Source organism: Xyrauchen texanus, chromosome 4 (genome assembly GCF_025860055.1).
Source record: "Xyrauchen texanus isolate HMW12.3.18 chromosome 4, RBS_HiC_50CHRs, whole genome shotgun sequence".
In the NCBI taxonomy this organism is placed as follows: Eukaryota; Metazoa; Chordata; class Actinopteri; order Cypriniformes; family Catostomidae; genus Xyrauchen; species Xyrauchen texanus.
Window position 1 is genome coordinate 32,442,813 of NC_068279.1, and position 17,636 is coordinate 32,460,448.

General features: G+C 35.9%; 2 protein-coding genes across 2 annotated transcripts in view; both read left to right on the forward strand.

Moving 5' to 3' along the window:
• LOC127642717 (KN motif and ankyrin repeat domain-containing protein 1-like) overlaps positions 1-4,588 on the forward strand; it is a 57,187-nt gene extending 52,599 nt beyond the window's left edge. The window contains 5 exon segments of the mRNA XM_052125242.1: positions 169-388; positions 1,625-1,767; positions 2,302-2,502; positions 3,054-3,152; positions 3,552-4,588. Of these exon segments, the coding sequence (XP_051981202.1) occupies positions 169-388; positions 1,625-1,767; positions 2,302-2,502; positions 3,054-3,152; positions 3,552-3,611 (723 nt within the window). The 3' untranslated portion in view covers positions 3,612-4,588.
• A 1,647-nt stretch (positions 4,589-6,235) lies between these two features.
• The window catches only part of LOC127642879 (doublesex- and mab-3-related transcription factor 1-like), a 41,095-nt gene continuing 29,694 nt past the window's right edge, over positions 6,236-17,636 (forward strand). The window contains exons 1-3 of the mRNA XM_052125314.1: positions 6,236-6,427; positions 7,905-8,082; positions 12,089-12,246. Coding sequence (XP_051981274.1) covers positions 6,236-6,427; positions 7,905-8,082; positions 12,089-12,246 — 528 coding nt within the window. The remainder of the gene's footprint in view (positions 6,428-7,904; positions 8,083-12,088; positions 12,247-17,636) is intronic.

Consider the following 17,636-nt stretch of genomic DNA (forward strand, 5'->3'; position numbering starts at 1 on the left):
TAATGTACAAGTGGCTTATTTATAGTTGTCTGCCTTTTAGATAGAGTAATGTTGAAAATGACACGCCTCACCTAATGATTGGAAATGTAGCTCTGTATAATATACTGTATTTTGTAATCTCCTATTATGCATACTGCTCGCAATTTATATTCTTTAATGTAATTCCAGAGGCCATATGTGAACACGGTGCAGCATGAGTGGTTCCGTGTGTCAAGTCAGAAGACAGCAGTGCCAGAGATGGTAGAGGACTACCTGAATGCTTTCAAAGTCATCTCACCTGCCCTACTGCAGCATGTCGTGAACATGGCCGATGGCAATGGCAACACTGCCCTCCATTACAGTGTGTCCCATTCCAACTTCCACATAGTGAAGAAGCTACTGGATGCTGGTTAGTATGGATGCTCTATTCAAATTAACACTGGTTTACCACATTGTAAGCGGGGCGTAAATTTAATTAGTTTTAATTGGATTGGACATTTTCTCAGACATTTCCCTCATGCTTTTCATATTGCCAGGATTCAAAATTAATTATTGCACACGCTAGAAAAAATAAATACATTTGCATACTGTATATCTTAAGTATGAGTGTCTATTGTAAGTCTTCATAAGTGGTACTTGCCAAGGCAAGCACCACTATAATTATTGCTCCTATTTGGAGTTAGAAGTATTATACGTTGTGTAAATCAATGCACTATTTATTTACGTCTCATCCGAAGGACGGTGGCCATTTTTAAATTATAGTGTCGCCATCATTATACTGGGACATTAGGACCTACAAGACTGCAGGGTGAGCACCCCCTGCTGGCCTCCCTAATACCTCTTCCATTGGATTGGTACAGAACAGCATGATTTAGCTCCAGTAACCTTTCAACCTGATGAAAGGGTTTCACTAAAAGAGACTTGGGGGTGGCCTTTTTTGACTTGGGCCTGTGAGTTACCACCTGGAACATCCTGGCAACATCATAGCAACACACTAAAAACTACTCTGTACACCTTAGCAGTTACATAGCATAGATATTTGGGTGGGCTCTCTTGACTTGGGCAGTAAACAACCACCAAGAACATTCTAACAAAGGCCTGGCAACAGCCTGTAACACCCTAGCATCGTTTTCTATCTAGTCATGACTGATATGCTTGTGTGACACACAGGCTTTTTTCCCCCATTATGTTTCAAACCCTTCACCATCTCCGTTATTCAGCCCAGAGTATATAGGAAAATGGGTAATCCTCCAGCTACGTCCAGAATTATGCCTTTTCGCTCTGGTCCCTCTCCAAAAATTACCAAAGGCCTCTGTGAATACAGCATGATGAGGTGTCCGTGCTCCTAAAAATAGAAGCCCATTATCCCGAACACTTTTGTGCTCCTCCACTATCTGATGCTCCTGGGGTGCCCCTCATTGTCTCCATTGTCTGCTTCCATTCTCAGACCCTCGGGCCATCTTTGCCCCATTGCCAGTCAGTGAAGCACTGATTTGGGCCTACTCTTCTTCCTCAGCCCATGACTGAATAGCCTTCATGTCGCCTCTTTTTGTTTAAACAACTGACAGGCTCTCTCCAAATGCATTTACTACAAGGGTGCTCAGCAGTCTTGTCTGATTGCCCGGGTCTCACTGTTTTGTTGTAGATGTCTGCAATATCAATCAGCAGAACAAAGCAGGATATACTCCCATCATGCTAGCAGCACTTGCCGCCGTGGAGGCCCCTAAGGATATGAGGGTGGTGGAAGAGCTGTTCAGCAAAGGAGATGTCAACGCAAAAGCCAGTCAGGTCAGTGTAACCCTTTTAGAGTGATTTGAGGGCTGCTTTTAAGGAACAAATTAAAGACTACATTAAATGGTCTTTAGTGTAAATAATAAATAATTTGTTGAATATTTTAGTTTATTCAACATGAAAATATTTCTCTCATATTTTTGCCAAATTTCAACTTGTTAATTTGTTCATGCTGCACAATGGTTAAAATGTTTTGGATTGTTTTACCAGTCAAACTATCTAAACATCCTTAAAGGAAGATATATTTATATGATTGTATAATCATCTTTTTCAGACTATAAATATTTATAGAATTTTATTTTATTTATCTTTTTCTTTTTTTTTTTTTTACATTTATATACTGTTACTAACCAATGGTAAGCCCAACTGTAACCTTTTTTTACTGCATTTATTTTTATATATAAAAAAGGACTAATCAGTTATTTTTTTCATTATTTTTATAGTAATCAACATTGTGGCAAATGTTTTTGCACCGTAATCAGTCACTTATGAAATTTCTAAGCTGATCTCTTTGAACTTGTGCGATTCCAGGCTGGTCAGACAGGGCTCATGCTGGCTGTCAGTCATGGCAGAATGGACATGGTGAGAGCTCTGCTCGTCTGTGGTGCAGACGTCAACATCCAGGATGACGAGGGCTCCACAGCTCTCATGTGTGCTAGTGAACATGGCCATGTCGAGATAGTCAAGCTGCTGCTGGCTCAGCCGGGCTGTGACGCCACACTGAGTGATAATGTGAGTGTCTATATTCCTGATTCAACCTAGACAATCTACCAGATATGCATTTAAAGCAGTGATTCTCAGTTTAGCTTCATACAAAAGTAAACAAAAGTGTCCTTAAAGTCAAATGTATTAATTGGTTTATTATTGTTTTCTGTATGTCTCTTCTGAATGTTGATAGTTTCATGCAAGTTATGTAGACTAAATAATATTTTCTTGTACCTCACATATTTATGTTCATGGTTTTTGAGGATTAGGGCATGTCACACAACCATTCCATGTTGGCTTTTGTCTAAATTGGTCAGCTTTTACCAATCGACAAATGAATTTGCAGCCAAATAACGTAGAGTTTGATGGGGGACACAGACATTTAAGTCGACAACGAAAGAAATTAGAAGATTTTTTTTCTCCCCTGTAAAAGTTGATGAGACTTTATTTTGCTATCTTATCTACACACAATTATGTTTAGTTGCATTTTAGTATTTGCATTGCATTTGCAGGTCACAGTGCACACTGCAATTTAATACTATACAGTACCTTCCGTTTATGTATTTTCATGTCCCTAGGATGAGAGCAATGCCTTGTCTATTGCTCTGGAAGCTGGCCATAAGGACATAGCAGTGTTGCTGTACGCCCATATGAACTTTTCCAAAGCTCAGTCACCAGTGAGTAATCTGACTTTCACCTTCACCTGATACACAATGCATTCATTTGGCTTATCCATCTGTACATATTGTTGATAATTTAGCTTTCTGTTTTTTTAAGCTGTAGATACTGTAGTATAGTAAAAGCAAAATTAATCCAATGAAATTTTTTTTTATCCAATTGAAAAAAGAAGGTTTGCATGGAATAGATAACATGACATCAGGTTGATGGGCATTTCGATCCATTGGTGCACTCACTGCCATGTTGCAGTGGAGAATCTCAATTTATTTGGTAATCTAATTCAAGTTAAGGCTATGAGAGACTGAGGGATCATATAATGGTCTAGAGTTGGCAAATTAATCTTGTTTGGCCTGTTGCTTACTGTTAATTGTTCCTTTTTGTCTGTCATCTTTTCACAGGGTACACCTCGACTTGGGAGGAAGACTTCACCCAGTCCGACAAGGAAAGGGCACATTTGATAACAAAGCTTCAACCCCACTCTTTCTAAGCTGCTACTTTTTCAGGTTCTACCATGCCTCCCATTTTCATCAGCTAGAAACCAAATCAACAGCAAAAGGACTTCCTGCAAACCTCAGCGAAGGGATAGTAGGCAATTATACTGAGCACTTTTTCAAACTTGTCTTTAGTTATTTCTCTTTGCTTAGCTTTCAGAGACAAATGGACTTGCTAGCTTAAAGTCAGTCTCTTCAAGAACTAAAAGCTGTACTCACCCTGAATGTATTCAAAAGTATTCTCATGCCTGAGATCACCAGTATGTGACAGCATAATGTCAGAGCTAGATGTCAACAGGAACTTGACTATGGAGTAGCCTTACTTCAATTGTTTGTTCTCATATAGATGTTTAATTATATAATATATGAGTATATCTGTGTATATTTCATCTAAGTGGTCTTAATCGTATCTACAGTCCTGTTCAAAGTAAATTCTCTCTTTTTTTTAAAAAAAGAATAAATTATTTATAATTCCAACATGTGGCCAATGTTGCCTGACAATGAGCTTTATACTGGAATCATGTGTATGCTGCCCAATATATTAAGCCTTTTGGGTTTAAGTCTTTTCTCCTCTATCATTATTCCATCAGAGATGTCCAATGGATATCAAAGGTTGAAGTGCAGACTTTCAACCTAATATTTTAAATGCAATGTTTCCTGATTGGATATGGTCCATTTTTATCTATTTAAAAATCACAGTATTTAGGACATTTCAGATTTGCTTTGTAACATGCCGTTATGTATCTTTACCGATTAAAAGTTTTTATTGCAAATAATTGTACTTTCATTGTATATAATTTATGTTTGCAGTACATGGATGCAATAGGTTTTACTGGCCTTTATGAAAAAACTATCATGTCTTAGATCTAATATGTGGCTTCTTATATAGCTTATTAGAAGCGCGTATAACGTGACCGGAAATAATAAAGTACTAACATTACAAATATTTTGCTCAGTTCTTCTTTTTCTCCTGTGACGCAAAAGCAACTCTTTCTTCTGTGGCTGAGTGTCTAGAGGTCAACAGCACAATGTCTCCCTCTATTGGATTTGACGGTTAACGTTCACTAATGTATTAGTGCTTTACTTGCTGTCTTGAACAACCTTGTCTTATCAGGAAATGTTATTCTAATAGGAAACATGATATTGTAAACTGCCCAAATAATATTAAATGTTAAATTTGTAATAGCCTTCCGAAGTTTGGACACTCTTGTTTTATGACAAGTCTAAATAGTCACCTGTTCAACTGGGCATACAGTGAATTTCCTGTTGGAAGTTGAGTTTCACCACTGTGGACACTGAGTTTTGGTGAACTGTGAGATATTGGTGCTGGCTGATCACAATTACTTTAAGTTGAGTCGATCTCTCTTAGACCTTTCAGGTCTGTGCGGCCTGTAATTCCCTTCATTTTTCTTACAGTATGCTTTACATTTACTCAGGCTATGCGTGAATTACTATTTTCTGTACTTCTGTTTCTGTACCCAATTAAATATCAATAATATTCAGTGATCCTGAGGTCTTCATCCAAAACATCTATGCCAGCTAAATAGCAAGAGATGCTTCACCAGACTCGAAATGTAAAATATTGTCTAATATTTAGACACTATACATTTTCTCTTTTGGTATAGGGACCTATGGGAACTATGATATTACAAACTGGGATACATAGTGTTTAATTATTTACTTATTATATTCTTATATTATGCACTTTTTATAATAAAATTCCATAAATTGATTTAAGGAATATTTAACTAAATAAATTAACGAAATATTTTTCTATAAGTTTTATTTTAATTTTGAGGAAAATTACACAATTCAATTTGATGGAATTATGTTAAGAAATTGAATGTGTAACGCTTGATTATTATTATTTTTTAATTTATTTTTTATGTATAAACTACAATCGATTAAAAAAAAAAAATAGATCCACGTGTATCTCGTTAAAGTAGTAAATACTTTTTAAACTACATAAAAATGGTAGAATAGTCTAAAGACCTCAAACTTAATTGTATTAATTGCAGTCAATTAGACATGCAAATTTGAAGGTGACGTCATCTGATCAGTTCGTCACGTTTGGTCTAATCCTGTTACTGTAAATATTTTGCCGCGATTTCTTTATTTTATTATTATCTTATATAAATTGTCAAGTTAAATGTATTTTTATTTCTGAAAATCTTAAATTATTTCCTAATATGCATAGTAGTCTATTTACAGTAGTACACTTTGTGTACGCTTTGGACACTGACCAAATCTGTCTAAATTTAAACAACCCATAACACCACGATTCTTGTATTTTTTTTTATTATTATTTTTTTTTTAATTTTAATACATTTTATTAGATATAATTATTTTATGAGACACGTAGGGAGTGATTGCTCTCTGTGGGAATAAACTGGACATGACCTCCCACACGCGAAGGAATGTGATTATCCCTCGCGCCAAACGTGTCTGTCTGCCAAATAAATACAGTAACCTTGTATCAAACCTCAGACCCTTCATCTCCCTCTCTATATTAACTTATTATCAGCCGGCGTGACGTGCTTTAAATTGGAGCTTTCCAAGCGTCTGGAGACCGATCATCATCACCAGTCGGGATGAGTGAAGAGGAACCGAGTAACGGCTCGCTGTCGGTCAGGAAACTGCCCCGCATGCCCAAGTGCTCGCGCTGCAGAAATCACGGCTTCGTGTCTCCGCTAAAAGGCCACAAACGCTTCTGCAACTGGAGGGATTGTCAGTGTCAAAAATGCAAACTGATCGCCGAGCGACAGCGAGTCATGGCAGCCCAGGTACAGCACTAGACATCATCGCTAGAATCATGCAAGTTCATCCCTACTGAATGAACCAGCTGAGCACGAGCTTGGCCTGGCTGGGAGACCAGCATAACCCTTTTACTGTTTGTTTTTTCAGCAGAGGTGCATGATAATACGCGGATGCAGTGTTATTTTTTTTCTTTCTTCTTTTTAGTAATTTTACTGTATCCTCTGATGCTCAGATTGCACCATATGTTCTTGATATTTGGTTGTTTATTCATCTAAATCTACTCCATATTTGGAGACAAACCACCCTCAGATTTTTTACTGGATTCAGTTTGACTTGAAATACCCGCATGTTTTCTGTTTTGTTTGTTTTTTTTTAGTCGCGATGCTGTTTTACAAATAATTGGATGTTCTTGTTGCAACTTAACATGTATATATGATGTTTGGTAGGTACAATGTTGTTGAACTGTGCATGATTTGCGACTGTTTCAGCTAGATGCAGTTTAAAAAAAGAAGAAAAAAAGGAAGAAGGGGAAAAAAAGAAAGCTAGCTGCAGTTTGGCGCCTTTGGCGCAAAACCTTCCACAAATTAAAAGGACAGCTCGCTGAAATAATTTTATTGGCCTAGTCAAAATTATTAACTATTTTGTAAAAAAGGAAAAAAGATAAACCTTTAAACTAGATTAAACTGTAATGCGAACTTGTAAGTTTCGTAATACTTTCAGGCCACAGAGGATACCCTTGAAGAGGTCAGGCCTTTTGTAGGCCCAGAATTAAAGGTATAGTTCTTTTCACCCAAAAATGAAAATTCTCTTATAATTTACTCTTTCTCGTGCCATCCCAGATGTGTGACTTTCTTTCTTCAGCAGAACACAAACACCGATTTTTAGAAGAATATTTCAGCTCTGTAGGTCCTCACAATACAATGAGAATGGGTGCCAAAATGTAGAAGCCAAAAAAAACAAAGGCAGCATAAAAGTAATCCATAAGACTCCAGTGGTTAAATCCATGTCTTCAGAAGTGATACGATAGGTATGGGTGAGAAATACTAACATTTAAGTCCTTTTTTTTTTTGCTTTGAATTCCCATATGCACAATGAATGTGAATCGCCAAAAACCACAGATGAAGAAAGTGAAAGTGGACATTTATTGTAAGAAAAGAAAAGAAAAAGAGACTTTAATATTGATCTGTTTCACCCACACCATCCCAATATTTCATCTGTCACCCACACCTATCATATAGCTTCTGAAGAAATAGATTTAGCCACTGGAGTCTTATTGATTGCTTTTATGCTGCCTGTATGTGCTTTTTGGAGCTTCAAGGTTCTGGCCACCAGTCGCTTGCATTGTATGGACCTAACGAGCTGAAATATTATTTTAAAAATAGTTGTTTATGTTCATCAGAAGAAATAAAGTCATATACATCTTGGGTGCCATGGGTCTGTAAATGGAGAGAGAATTACATTTTTTGGTGAACTATTCCTTTAACCCTAGTTTTGTTGTGTTAGGTGGCTTTACGGAGGCAGCAGGCTCAAGAGGAAGAGCTGGGCATTTGCAGTCCGGTGAACCTGTCCGGTTCCGACACTTTGGTGAAGAATGAGCCCGCAGGTGAATATGTGTTTACTGTCGGATCAAGAGCTCCATCACCCACCACCAGCAGTGCTGCCACCTCTCCCACTGCTCTAGGTGAGGCCTAGTGAGTGCCCTAGTGATTTATTGCATGGTTGACTAAAGTAGTACTTGAATTATTCTTCAGAGGTCATTAATGAGTTAGTAATATAGTATTAAAGACCACATGACCTCAAAATGTGTTTTTTTGTGGCTCTTAATCCATGTCTGTTAGCTTTGATGCCATCTACTGTGGCAATGTCAAACATGCAAGTTATTTAACCTCTAAAAGAAAATACATTAAATATTAGGGTAAATAAAAAATAAGGTCTGTTATAAACATTACTTGAAGATACTTGATTGTTTTGTTCTACAACATAAATTACACACAGTCATAAAGTTTACATTTTTTTTAAATCACCTTGTTTAAATAAAAAAAAAAGAAGAAAGAATCATGCTGCTAACAAGTTGCTAAATAAAAGGACACGGGAGGGCTTCTGGATTTTAATAAATAATACTTCACAAATAATCTACATTTTTTTAATTTATTTTTTTAAATATACCATCTAGTCACTTTCCTGCAACAATAAAAACATGCAGCTTTAAAATATATACCCTTTGAATTGAGTCGAGAGGTCATTGTGGGACTTGTGATTTTGTGTGATTTTAACCTTTAAATTGTATTTTTCCAAAAATAATATTGCCTCTGATTACCTAAATATTCCTTTCAAAAATGCATATTTAATGAAAGTGCATGAGTGTCCAGTTAAATAATCATAATTTACTGATGAAATCATATCACGCATGACATTTGACAGTAGGATTATATTTCCCCATAGCTTTATTATACATGATTTTCAGCATTATATATAGTAGATTTATCAAGATGGCACTGTCATTAAATCTCAGTAAATTACAATTTTCTCTTGTGCAGAGCAGATCACTCTTGCACTTCAAATGCACATTCGATCCCTTGCGCTAAAAAAAGCAAGCTGTGACATTGATATTTTAGGGGGACAAATTGTTTCAAGTTTTACATGTTTTTATTTTTCCTACATAGATAATTTTATACCACAATTTATGTTCATCAAAATAATGTTTTCCATTTTTGCTGTTTGATGTATTGTTTTGTGTTTCAATAGTTTTATTTTAAATACAGTATATTTAAATATAAACTGTGGAAGAAGGCTTTTTTATTTTATTAAGTAGCATTTCATATTTCAATAAAAGCTATTCTTCTCAAATCAGTAAACAGGGTCAATAATCAGCAGGTTCCCATTGTGGCAGCTTAGCCTGTATAGCGGGACAATATGGCATGCTATAGGGGCTTGTTATCACAAAGGTCTCCTTTTTTAAAATTACCTTTATCTTTTTTCAGCGCAGTCTTGATGGAAATGTTTCAGTGCATTTTTGTAATTAAGAGTTCAATGTACAGTTCTAAACAAAAATTAACTTTCAAACACTAACCTTCACATTGGAGTAAAACGTGTGCTAGCCCCGATCTACTCTAATCTCCTGAGAGCACACACTTTTTTGTTTTGTTTATATGTTGTAATATGTAATTAATTATACAAATTTAATAATTCTAGAAAAGATTAAAAATATTATATTCTGAAAAATCAAGAAAATCTTAGAAAATGTAGTGTTCATAATTTTTTTTCATGCAACATCATGTCAACAATCAATTTTAAACTGCTGTTAATCTTGCTTGCATATGAAATATAGCACTTTATAAGGAGCTTGCTATGGAGGAATATTTCCGATCAAATCCTTTAAACGTTTGTGTTTATGAGGAGCACATGTTATTGTGTAGTTATTAGCATGAGAGGTCTATTGTGGAATAAACAAGCTCCTATTTTACTTCTTGACCTTCAGTATTTCTCCATCCTCATAATTTGTCCATCAATTAACACCTTCCTTTTAATAAAATAAGAACTAAGCTCAACTCTGCTTTGTGGGAGGATTCCAAGAATCAGGCCTTTGTCAATTGACCATGAGACCATGAAAAGATAAGCGCCTTTTCTTGACACCCTGAACTATCCATGACTCCATAAATGACGAAGAAAAACAAAAGGAACCATGTCCATGGACATCATGTACCTACCCCATGTTTCTCCACTCTGCCAGCCCCCTCAGAACACGATACAGTCAGCGAGATGCACCTCTATTCTCATAAAGGGGGTGACTGCACATTGTGCTATCAGCGTAGATGGTGATTGTGTCTTGCCAAACCATCTTTTGATGCCTGTTTATGAAGGGCCGTTGTGTTCGATGAGCGGGAGAGACATCCTGTTCCCGGTGTGCCGATAGGACTAAGCAAGGAGTTGAATACCAAACAGGTCAAGGCTGCCTAAGGTCTGTGGTTGTTCTCAGTTGACTCTTTGGCTGCTGACAGATGAAGCTAGAGTCACTGGTGATATTCAGAATATTTCACCAGAGATAAAGTGAACAATGACCATGAACACATGGCATCAACACATCCTGAGTCATTCATGGGGGACAAAACAACAAACTATTATTTAACAAATGTTATTGTGGATCGGTGCCATTATCTAAAATCAGCTGATTTATTTCATGTGCTATTATTAAATCTTTAATAGTACTGTGCATCTACAAAATTACTTTCATCTTTTGGAAAAATGTATTATCGCTGGCAGTGAGCAGGGTCAGGTTCAGTTCTGTCTTCTGATTAATCTGAGAATTAGACAGAGGTGTTAAAGGGATAGTGCACCCAAGAATGAAAATGCTCTCATCATTAACTCACCCTCATGCCATGCAAGATATGACTTACTTTCTTCTGCTGAACACAAACACAGATTTTTAGAAGAATATATCAGCTCTGTGGGTCCGTACAATGCAAGTGAATTGAGGCCAAACTTTTGAAGCTCCAAAGTAAACATATGGTGCAACATAAAAGTACTCCACACAACTCTGGTGTTTAAATCCATATTTTCTGAAGTGATATGATAGGTGTGGGTGAGAAACAGATCATTCTTAAACCCTTTTTCTCTCACTTTCACTTCTTCTATTTTTGGTGATTTACATTCTTTGTGCATATCGCCCCCTACTGGGCAAGGAGTAGAATTTATGACATTAAAAGGACTTAAATATTGATCTGTTTCTCACCAAAACCTATCATATAATTTCATGGATGATAATATAGCAATATGGATTACTTTTATACTCCCTTTATGTGGATTATGAAGCTTCAAAATGTTGTCATCTATTCACTTGCATTGTATGAATCTACAGAGCTGAAATATTCTTCTGAAAATCTGAACGTCTGTTCTGCAGAAGAAAGTTATTCACATCTGGGATGCCTCAAGTGAGTAAATCGTGAGAGAATGTTCATTTTTGGGGGAATTAACACTAAGTATTTCATAAAGGTCAGATTAGTATTTTTCGTCTCACAACTGCAGAAAATTTAGTGCTTTCTGGGTACATTTACTGAGGGGTTCAAAGGTCTGAGTCCACATTGAAAATGTGTGGTTCAAAATACAATTTAAACCTGGGAATAAAGTTTTAGGATTGTTAACATTTTAAACAAACATTTATGTAAAATGAATAAGAAATATTTGTTAAAATTCTGCACAATTTCTAGGTCATTCATTTGTGACACTGCCCATGTTAACCTCACAAAAGGTCAGATTTCGTTGTTTCCATTGAAGCACACAATATATTCTCTGGATCATTCTCAAATCATGCTGCAGTTGGCATGGATCATCTAATTATGCACAAACGTCAAGCTCCAAGTCCAAGCCGACTCGAGTGCATGCTGTCATTAAAGCACAAGGGGGAAAACATATTAATTCTGAACTTTATACTTATTGTTATTTTGAAGCATAAATTTAAACATTTTCTCAAGTGGACTTTTGAACTGCATTTCATGATTTCCAAGTGAAAAAGAATCAAACAGCCCTTTACTCAAAGAATACAACCAAAGCTTCTAGAGGACAGAGAAAGTTCTTCTTTTTTTTCTTTCTTGTTACTGAATAATCGATTTTGGCTGCTCATTTCAATCAAGAGTGGAACATCAAATCTAGGTGAGGTGCACACCAGTCATTGTTCTTGTCTGATTTTCCAGGGAGTCGTTCCATGCTGGCGTTAAGCCCTGCAGCGGCCAGTAGAGGGCACAATGAGGGCACATCTGACCTGATGCTGGATGCCTCCTATTACAACCTCTACCAGCCCACACGCTACTCATCTTACTACAGCAACCTGTACAACTACCAGCAATACCAGGTGAATGGATGTGTTCCTTACATGTCAAACACAGAGCACGCTTAGCTGCTCTTACAGGCTGTAAATGAATATGTTTAAATTAATATTATTTACTAATATATGGTGGCCCCAAAAAGGATTTGGACAATTCAGCCACACTTAAAAATGTCATTATATTACATAACGAAATCTTAAACCTGTGTCATTTATTTTACAGAAAGATAAAAGCACTTTTCAAGCAGAACATTTTTACAAAAATAATTTAGGTTATGTTTTAAATAACACAATAGCTAGCGAAATTATGACAAAATAAATATTTGGGCACCTGTTTTGTTAGCTGTTATGTTCACAGTCCTATTCATGTGGTTACTCCGCTAGAGGCACCTGTGTGAACTTCATTGGGAAGTCATACATCCACTGAAAATGACCTTGGGACAAGCTGAATAAAAATATTTTTTTTATTCAATCAGTTCTAAGAAAAAGTCTAGCATCGCTCAGATGGAGCTTGGGTGGATATTTTGTAATCTAATGCACTGAAAATCACAGATTTTACATGGCTAAGTATAATGTTTACATGCCTATGATTCTCATTTATTAATAAAACTTAGATATTTGCTATAATTTACCCTGTACCATTTGTACTTCATTTCAGGATACCCCTGTACAATATTTGTAATCAGTATGTCATAATCTAGTAAATTTTTTTTAAATATGTAATATGATTCAGCACAGACAAATAACATTGCCCAGATTTGTCCTGCAATACTAAATTTATCCTGAGTCAAATGTAATAGTTCAAAAGATCAAGAGTGGTCAGAAAATGTTATATGAGGTTCCGTTTTACAAAATTTATCTCTTCCAAATAAGGAAACCAGAAACCACATCAAAATGTCATGTAAAAACTCATAGACTTGACTAAAAGATTTAGTTTGAATAATCTTTTGACCCCAAACTCAGCCCCCATAGTATCTTCTTGCCAACCCTTCAGACCTATATTACAGCATCTGTGTGAACGCCAGCATGGTGCACACACCTCCACACTCACCCACTCTGCATCCCATGTAGCCCAGGCCACGGTAATAAGGTGATTAAGTGTGTTGCAGCAGTGTTGATAAGGGATCCTGTCATTGGACCTGGCTGGTTTGTTGAAGTTGGCAGGCCGTGGTGAGCCTCTTTCCTCGGTGTATGGTGATAATACCTGTGCCATCGTTCCAAGCCACTGGGCAAACACAGCAGGGAGGTGTGGAGCTGTCATGCCACGCTACACCTCATACATGCTGTTTACATTTCCCTGCTCCCCCTGGCCGGAACCGCAACTAATTTAGTCATCTGATGTTCTCCAACCCTTATCCACGTAGTACAGCTATCTCAAGGTTCTTAAAGGAGAAGAGTCTGATTAAGCACTGCTTTCAGTTAGTTTTACAGTTATTGTTTTATTATAGCTAAATATGTTTAAGCTTTTAAAGAAACTATCTTATAACAAAATTAAAATTTTGCAGTTTTTCCTTCCTTATGCTGCTCATTTACTACAGCAGTCAGTGAAACATAATGTTGACTGTAATTACAACTATGTTTTAATGTTGGACAGTAATGAAGTATTATTATTATTTATATATATTTCCCCTAACAAACTAAATGAATGGAATTGTTGGTGTAGCTGGGACCCTTGTGACTAGTGTCAAAAATGTATATTATTGTATATTTGTTGCATGGAATTGATTTTCAGGGGCATATTTTATATTTACGGTGGCATATTTTTTTCTGAGACATATACGACGTCATCCATTTGTGTCATATACAGTACCTAAATTGAATCAATTAATCGAATTGGTCTAAACCCATGACTAAATATTTATATCAAATGAAAAATCAAATGTTAGGTAACATAAAAAGCAGAGGATTTCACAACATGTGCTTTTCTTTGCCACCACATTGTAAATATCTGTGGCATTTTTGTCACTTTGGAGGCATTTTTCTCGTTAACTTCTGATCCTGCTTGTAAAAAACATTTCAGTTTTAAACAACCTAATTAGATGCTGGACCCATCTGAAAAGTTATTTCTTTTTTATGGTTTACAATTTTTAATTATAGAGACAGTAAATGGGACATGAAACAATGTTAAGAGAAGGAGAATTGAATCAACACATTACATCTCTGAAATGGGAGCTGCTGCTTAGCTTATGTGCTAACCGCTAAGCCATAGCTCTGACAATTTCAACATACAGTATATTAACTGTAAATATTTACCCCAAATTTGTCATCAGGTTTATTGCAAACTTAATCAGCTTTAATCAGAGTCAGATGCTTAACATGGAATTATGAGACTAGATAGTGTAATAAAATCAGTCTTGGCAGCAGTTCTCTAGTGTGGATACAGTCTAGACAAGTTTAAAGATCTCTTTTTAAAGATATCAAACTGGACAGCATGAAATTGAGGGCATCCTCAAAGTCATGGCCCATTCAACTTTGATATACCATCATCTCATTGCAACAGTTTTATAAACCCTTATTAATCAGCCAGGACCCAGTGACATAAGACAGTGTCTTCACGCCATGACATAATATGCCTTTCATATGGATATTAGACTGTGTATATGGAATCTGATTTATATTGCAAAGTATCTCCATTGTATCAAATCTGATCTAGTCAAGTGTGAAGTAAATTAAATCTATATTTCTCCAGGGACTCATCCGTGAGTGTTATATACACATGAGTCATTGATGGGGCCATATTTCAGGATATTTGTGCAGTTGGGACCCTGATGGCGATATATTGCTCCAGGGTCACAGCCTCCATCTCCTCTGTGTGTCTCAGTGTTTGAATTGCAAAGGTTAATGGTATTGCTCACATCAGGATACAGCTTTACTGTTTAAGCTTTACTTTAATTCTGAACTCAGATTGCCTGATTTGGCCATTTGAAAGAGTGAAGGGAATGTATTGTGATTCTTTTGGTGTTTGCATTATGCAGTGCTCTAAACAATGCTGAGTTTTATTATTGTTTTCATTCGATATTTTTTTTGCTGTTGAAATGGAATATTAAATTCATATGATTTTTTTAATTAACAAGCTTATTTGGTGGGTCAGTAATTTCAATGAATATTTTGTGTGTGTTTGGATCTGTTAATCCATACATAAATACTGTTCATAAAAAATGTGAATTCGATTATTTGAATGCATCTCCGCTATAATGAACATGTTTTAATTTTCTGAATTAAACTTAATTTTTGATATTTTTTTGTGGGGTAAGTCAAAGTTAAGACGGTACAAAATGTCCTGAGATTGTAAAGAAGACGAAATGTTAAAGGCTCAAATGTTTGGAAAAACTTTATAGTTGGTTTAATTTTCTATTATAGTACCTTTTCTTCTAGAAAGAATAAGAATTAGTGAAATATTTTTTATTTGTATAGTGCTTTTCAAAACACTTTGTATCAAAGCAGCTATAAAACATTTAATATTTTTTAAAACAATAATATTTCACAATAGAAAGCCAGTGTGTTGTAACCAGCATAAAGAAAGTCCATTTTTATTTATTTTTTTAACAAGAAAACCATAAAACAGGAAATTATATCACAGGAAGGACCCATGTTAACCCTCATGACTGTGTCAAGGCCAGAAAGTAAGTCATTTTAAAATATCAGATAATTTGACCTTTAACATGGTAAGGTTAGTTTAGGTTCACATAAAAAAAATTCAAGGTCTGAGGAAAATAGGTTTTTACTTTTTACTGGATGGATATACCACATTTTAGAGCCAAATAAACAAAAGAATATTTGTTAAAAGTTTTTTACTTATAATTATTCAGAAATGTGTAAAACGAAAGAATTACAATATTACATTTCAAAGAACTTGACATGTTTTTAAAAGATTTCTTTCATCATCTTAGACATCCCTTTTTTCAGTGACCTGCGGACTGATGCCAGTATGCAGAATATTAAATTGGTTCTTAATAAAGTACAGAAGTATTAGATGTAGGTTTATGCAGGTTCTCCTTTAATCAAGTTTTCTACCTGTCATCCTGAAACTTCACACTGTTTTTGTTATGTGCATTGAGTTGTTTATAGAAGTAAGTTATAATGTGTGCCCCTTCATGTGGAAGCAGAACAATACATCTTAGCTGCTTCTCTTCCAGAGGGTTAATTTGTTAAGGAAGTAATAGTGTTAGGAGATGTTCCTCCTCATGGCTTTTATCAGAGTGTGTCCATCTCCCGCCCTCTCCCACCTCTTGCGAGTGGGGCTCCGCTGCATTGCAGGTGGAGAATGAAAATATGAGGGTTGTGTAGAGGACCCAGACAGCTGATGGTGCCAGATAAGAGATCATTCAGGGAGGTAAGAAAGATCAGCTAGCCCTTATTAATGAGGCTGCTCTCAATCTAACACCACAGAGGTAGGACTAGGAGGTGTCTTCATTAAGAACTTTAGTTTGTGGGAGCAGTTCTGTGAGCCGGTAACACATTAAACCAGTTTTTGGTTACAAAACATCATATTTTAAGTCTTAAGTTAAGATGTGATAAGTGCAATGTTCTAAATAAGATACTAAATTAAACCACCATGGTTACTAAACAGTTAAGGTAGGATTCTAGGTTTCCATGCTATCACCCCTGGTTCCTTTACTGTCTGTATATTTGGGACAGTTTGTGCATGTACAAAATACAGTATTTAATTTAATTTGATTTTAGTTGCATTAAATATATTTGAATTTAATGTGATTCGCAATGCATTTGTGAACTACTTACAATGATACCAGATTTCTGTCTGGAATGCTAGAGATTGGAATCATAGGGAATGATGTTGAAAGTTGCATGCATTTTATTCTATTTAGGCTTACGTATTTTGATTTAAGCGTTATGGTAGGTTAAGAGTGGAGTGGAGAAGCCAGGAAATAGTTCAGTAGCATTGCAAACATTTTGGCAGATTTTCAGTGTTTGTCTTTATGCTTTTTGTGGTGCATTCCTGAAAATGAATTTTACCTGAAGGTTTTTTCCCCCACCTTGGTTTATTTCATGCAAGTGTTGATGTGTTAGTCTTGAAAAAAAAAAAATACAGTTTAATTTGTGTTATAATTGTCATCGGCAATACAAGAGGCCGAGACTGTTTAAATAACAGTTTATAAAACTGTCAAGAGTTGATGGGGTGGACAGTAAATGGTGACATATTACTGGCTGACAGAAATCAAATTCCATAAAAGTGAAATTGAAAACACCCTAAAGCTGCCAAGTAGACACCTTATTTTAAAGTTCTCACAAGAGGGAAGAAAACTTGCCAGAGCAGTTTGTTGCAGTTTATTCTAAAAGAAAGAGAGAGAGAGAAAGCAATCTTTTTGTTGGAGGGTAACCATGAAGCATATCGGCCATTTTACTCCATCTCGATTATGAGAGGTTCATAATGTCACATGTACAGACTCTGTTTTATG